Here is a 6,273-nt window from a genome sequence, read left to right on the forward strand (position 1 = left end):
GTTATATAAAAATGACACCAAAACCCCAATTCTAACCCCAACTCCAAGCAACCATGGCTTAAATATAAACAAAAACATGGAGAAACCTGTATATTAAATAACCTCCTTAAGCAAATCTCACCCTAAACCCAAGCAAAAATGGTTTAAAAAACAGAACAAATTGAGAAACCAATTAATAAAACAACAAAAAAAGATGTGCCGTTTAAGTGAATGGGAAGGACTGGCGTATCATATGCACACCAAAGTGGAATTTGGCGTATTTTTTGCACGATTTTTACACTTCGTGCTATTTATACGCATCTACATGAGACTGGGTAGAAGAACCTGTGTCCGATGAAAACTCCTAAACTGTCTGTTTATAATAACCCTGTATCTTTTTCTGTAGTAAAGTATGAAACTATCTCAGCGTGTCTGCACATTTGTTTTATTGATTGAGTCTGTATCAGTGTTTCCAGTTAAAGGACAACACGACATTCTGGTTTGTGAAATGGAAATTTTTGTGCTTTGGCAGCAGATCAGATGGTGGATTTTATTATGAATTATTTCTCCTGGATTGAATTCCATTAGAAGGTCAGAAGAATCCGGTGATTAACTGTTCCACACGGAGGAAATAAACCTCAGACCGGATGCGTTTGTGTGTGTGTGACTGTCATATCTCCATTTCACAATAGTACAGCCATCACGCTTGTACATGTTTATAGAATTTATCTTGTGAATATATCTTCTTCTTTATATTTTTCCTTTAATGTGTTTTCTTCAACCTAGGTGAGATCCAAGGTGGATTTATTTCATTTGTATTTAAAAATTTGTCAAATGCTTTCTCAGTTTGTGTAGCCTGGCTAACACCAGACCAGTCTCATAGAGAATGAGACGTGGTCTGGGAACCACATGCTCATTTTCTCGCATTTGAGGCGTGGTTTACAAATGCCCAGAGCCGTTTATTGGGCACTACGAATGTCTATCAAATGTGTCTGTACATAGCTCATAACCAATCGTTTCAATTATACCAACAACTTTTTGGTACGTGTGCACACAGCTGAAAGCTAAGCAACTAAACCGGTAGCTGTATGTTGATATTGAAAAGCAACACAACGACGATGCCTAGCAGGTTGGTCCTATAAAACTCCGTGGCTATCATGTCTTGCCATATCCAAACATCCTTTTTGGATATGAAATTGTTTAACGCCCAAAGTTGCTTTTTTAATTTAGAACACTATATAAGGCTGCATCGAAAAGTAACTTTGCGTCTTTGTACTTTGTTGGATAAACAAAACTGTTTCGGTGTGTTGCATAGACGTCATCATCGTCTCGCTGCCCCCTCCCCGTTCTGTGATTGTTTCCCTATTTGAGGGGAAAATTGGTCCATGGTTTCCATGCTAGATATGCAGCGTGAATAAATTTCCGCGCAAGGCAGCATAGGGAAACCCAGGGTACTGTTTGTGTGCAGATGAGAAATGATTCGGCACATGAATGTCTAAAAATTTGTCATGCCAGGAGCGAGCAGATAAGGAGAGCAGGTGTTTGGCCTGGATTCAGATGAATGTATTAATAACTCTTTTACCTGAGGGACATGAAACTGGAAATACCCGTGCTGTGGTGTTTGTGTGTTTCTGGACCCCTGAGGAATTCATTTGAGTCCTGCAATGAAGCTTGTTACACTGACACTCATCATTCTGTATTAAATCTTATTTATCATAGACATAAATCATTCTGGCTTGCATTCGGTCAATTTTGAGAAATTTTATGCAAAATGTCCTAAGAGTAAAATCTGCTTACCGTTGAAAATCAGCAAATTACTGCGGTAAAACCAGCAGACGGACACAGACACACACCTGCAGTACAGCACGATTAAAAAACAAAATGATCTTTATATTGAAAAAAAAACATCTCTGTGCACATGACATTGTACATTCATTTAATGCCTGCAGTCCTGTGTAAAAAAAAACACTTATACATACAATACTACAGTATAAAAAACACCTTACATTTAACAGCTTGTTTAAAAGTTTCATTACTGTAAATTTACAAGCGTCACTTTTGTAAACAATAAACGTCACAGTAATGAAACACAACGAAGCAGCACACCATTAAAGAGCACCTATTATCCGATTCACGATTTTACATTTCCTTTGGTGTGGAAGTGTATATGCAAAAGGTACAAATCCCAAAGTGAACTTAAATCTCTTTTCTTGGACTACAACAAACAAGCAGTGCAGATTAGCGCTTGTTTGTCGTTTCTGCGATCACAAATGCAGACATGTTTTTAATGTTTTAGCATCCTTACCTTACTAATCTGTTAAGTTCTGCTCAAGCCACGTTGGTAAAGTTGAGCGATCATCAGCTGCATTTTCTGGATCAGATTCAGCTCGTTTTGAAAAGGTAGTTAAGACGATATTAACTCTTGGTAGTATTGCATTGGGAGCTAATCTTCCAAATACGGTAAGGATCGTCATATTTACGGCTGACGTCAAAGGCCAATCACAAAGCTGGCCAATCAGAGAACAATGCGCATTTCAGAACTATAAGCTTTGTACAAAATCAGTGCAAAAATGTATTATACCAAAATAATGCACAGAATGTTTTTAGCAAAGTAATAGGTGCTCTATAAATGTGTCTCACTTCAAACATTCACTATAAAACACAGAATAATGAGCGCTCAATAACTGGACAAAACCATGAGTGTCCATTCATAAAAACAAAAGCAGCACATAACTTTTTATAAATAAATAAATAAATCGTTAAAAAAGATATAGGTATTAGCTCATAATGGTTTTAATACTAGCAGGAGTCCTGCGCCTGCGCAGAATCTCCTGTCAGAAGAAAGTGGCACGCAGCGAAAGGAGGTCAGATGAGAGGTGTGTGCCACGGGCACTTTGATATTTGGCATATTGAAAATCTATTAGTGTGAATGTGATATAATATTGCACTGAGCATATAAAGCTTCTGTCACACAAGCAGAAAAAGGCGCATGTCTAATAATATTTGTGTGTGGTTAATTTGGGATAGCTAATCACAGTAAATAGTTTGGGGGTTTGCTTTGCGCATTATGTAAATTTCAGTACAGGTAGATGAATGTCCGATGGTAAAGAGCTCTGACTGAAGTTTATCCCACGATAAGTTCTTTAAATGCGCCTTTGAAATACCCCTCAAACACGGAACAGACGCCAACGTTCATGATAAAGGTCCCGGTCCGTGAATTCCGTTTGGAGTGAAAGAGGCGCGCATGTCAGCCTCACACTCGTCTAAATCACAAACCGAGTCGTTATTGTGAGAGAACTGCGAGATCCGGTCAAACGTGTCCTCGGTGTCGATACAGTCCACTACGTTTGGGATCATTTCGACGTACGCGTTCACGATCTCTCTGTGAAACAGCGTGTCTTGGTTATAAGACACGAGCTCGTTGCTGATGTTGACCGTCTCCACGGGAGTACCGGAGCAGCGTGTCCGGCAGCCCAGCAGACTGGCGAAAGCCTTGCGAAACTCCGCGTTAAACGCGTAGATGATGGGGTTCAGCGAGGAGTTTGTCCAGCCGAACCATACGAATACGTCGAATGTGGTCTCGCTGACGCACGGCAAACCCGAGCTCGGACCGCCGGTCGGTTTGTCACAGAACGGAACCACGCAGTTGAGGATGAAGAAGGGCAGCCAGCAGCAAACAAACACGCCCATGATTACGGACAGTGTTTTCAGAACTTTGGTCTCTCGGTTGAAGGACGTCTTTAGCGTGTTGTGGTGTTGGCATGCGAGCCGGTTCGTCCGGCAACTTTGCGCGTGCTCGGCCGCGCGCTCCAGCGATGCTATCCTCCGGATCTGAATCTGCGCGATGCGGTAGATCCGCGTGTAAGTGACTATCATGATGGCAACGGGAATGTAGAAGCTGATGAGAGACGAGGAGATTGCGTACTCCCGGTTCAAACTCGAGTCGCAGTTTTCGCGCAACGCCCGAGCGTCGCCGCTCGCGTTCGTTTCGGTGGCGGCTTTGTGCCAGTTCAGCTGCACCGGGATGAACGAGATGAGGATGGACAGAGTCCATGCCACACCGATCATCACAAAAGCCACGCGCTGGGTCATCTTGCGCTCGTAGCGAAACGGACTGCTTATTGCCCAGTATCGGTCCACGCTGATGACGCACAGGTTCAGGATGGAAGCGGTGGAGCACATGATGTCAAACGCCACCCAGACGTTACAGTACGAACCGAACGGCCAGAACCCGGCCACCTCAGCCACCGCCTTCCATGGCATCACCAGCATGGCCACGAATAGGTCCGACACCGCCAGAGACACGATAAAAATGTTGGTAACTTTTGCGCGCAAGTGCCGGAACCGGAGCACGGCGGTGCACACCAGGATGTTCCCGAACAGAGTCCAGAGAATCAGTGCGCACAACAGGCATCCCGTGAGCGCGCGTGAAAACATTGCTCGCGTCTCGGACTTGGTTCGGTTCGGCATTGTGAATCCCGTTGTGGTCACGGGTCGCCATCAGGCACGCGTATACGCGCGGACCCCTCTGCTGTTGTATCGCGCATGATCTACAAACTCGATTATTAAAGACTCACTTAAGAAGAACAACTGATTTCTGTCCGAAACGTTCGTGCGCCGACGGACGCGTGGAGCTCGACGCGCGTCTGACCGCTCTGAGCGCGCGGAAAATCTTCACTGAGAGAAAGAGAGACAGAGAGAGAGTAAGATAGAGAGAATCTGTGAGAGAGAGACGCACACACATTCATGCAGAGCAGAACGAATGAATGAAATTCAAAAGATAATCCGAGTTTAGACTCCATTACAATCACAGCTGCAAACCTTTCTCTCTTATTAACATTAGTGATATTAAATGGGACACTAGAGCTACACGCGGATAAATTTGGGCTTTATCACAGTTATTATACAATTTAGAGTCAAGTCCAAGTACACTCGTGATTGATTAAGCAGTGATTTAATCCTCTGCAGGGTCACAGGGAGCAAACAACATCATCATATTTCTGTTATGTAGGCTATGCTGGGTAAACAAATGAAAATAGAGAGCAAATAATGAAGGCTTGTTTTAACTAAAAGTTAGTATTTGTCATCAGTGTCCTAAAGAAAAAATTCAATTATGTGAATGTTTAGTTTTCATTCTGTTGTTTACTTTTTTACATTTGTCTGAAAAGCCTTAAAGGGTCCATGGCACAAGACTTTTTTAAGATGTCAAATAAATCTTTGGTGTCCCCAGATTACATATGTGAAGTTTTAGCTCAAAATACCATATAAATAATTTATTATAACATGTTAAAATTGCCACTAGGTGTGTGCAAAATGTGCCGTTTTTGGTGTGTCCTTTTAAATGCAAATGAGCTGATGAAACACAAACACTGATCACAATTATGGTGTTTTGTTGCAATTGAAACTCAATTGTGCTGTGAATTATTTTCTCTTTTTCTCTGCACTAAATGACGGTGCTGTGGTTGGATAGTGCAGATTAAGGGGTGGTATTATTATAATAAGAGCTCCTTATGACATCATAAGGAGAGCCAAATTTCAACAACCTATTTTTTCATGTGCTTGTAGAGAATGGTTTACCAAAACTAAGTTACTGGGTTGATCTTTTTACATTTTCTGGGTTGATGGAAGCACTGGGAGCCCAATCATAGCACTTAAACATGGAAAAAGTCAGATTTTCATGCCATGGCCCCTTTACGTAGACGACACATATTCGTTGTGACAACATGCCCAAGTGTATGGGGTGTTAAATGTGATCAGTGTTTTTATTCCTGAACTATAGCAGTGTTTATTAGGGTTCAATTACACTTTATTGTTGAAATTTGTTCCAAAATTTGTCTTACATCCCACAGTGTTTTCTTTCTTACAATAATTCACTGTAACAATGACAATATAGCCTACCTCAAACACATACTTCACACAACATTCCCCTTCTCTTACACTGCAAAAAATGACTTTCTTACTAGGTATTTTTGTCTTGTTTTCTGTACAAATATCTGAAAATACTCAAATCAAGATGCATTTTCTTGATGAGAAAAATTACTTTTAACCGGGAAGTAAAGGCCTGTAGTCCAAACCGGCTGTTCGCTGTAGCTTTGAAAGGAGAATTTTATTAAAGAAAATATATCGCTTTGCATTGAACTTTGAGCTTTATCATTTTGCAGGTACTATTTATGCTCTAAAGTTTGAAAAATACCAGGAAAAATGGGACTTTAATGTAACGCAAAATATGTTGCCATAATGTAACACAACATACATTGCCCTTATGTAACATACCATACGTTGCCCTATCGTAAC

At 41.4% G+C, this 6,273-nt stretch overlaps 1 protein-coding gene across 1 annotated transcript; it reads right to left on the bottom strand.

Annotated features, from left to right (window-relative positions):
• Positions 1-1,893: 1,893 nt before the first annotated feature.
• drd5a (dopamine receptor D5a) lies at positions 1,894-5,566 on the bottom strand. Its single transcript, XM_065270798.2, has one exon. The coding sequence runs from the start codon at positions 4,447-4,449 to the stop codon at positions 3,172-3,174; it is 1,278 nt and encodes a 425-aa protein (XP_065126870.2). The 5' UTR covers positions 4,450-5,566; the 3' UTR covers positions 1,894-3,171.
• Positions 5,567-6,273: the final 707 nt, after the last annotated feature.

The sequence above is a fragment of the Paramisgurnus dabryanus genome, chromosome 16, assembly GCF_030506205.2.
Source record: "Paramisgurnus dabryanus chromosome 16, PD_genome_1.1, whole genome shotgun sequence".
In the NCBI taxonomy this organism is placed as follows: domain Eukaryota; kingdom Metazoa; phylum Chordata; class Actinopteri; order Cypriniformes; family Cobitidae; genus Paramisgurnus; species Paramisgurnus dabryanus.

What these genes read in the sequence shown, in the direction of transcription:
- drd5a (XM_065270798.2), bottom strand. Translation starts at nt 4,449, where the DNA reads ATGCCGAACCGAACCAAGTCCGAGACGCGAGCAATGTTTTCACGCGCG.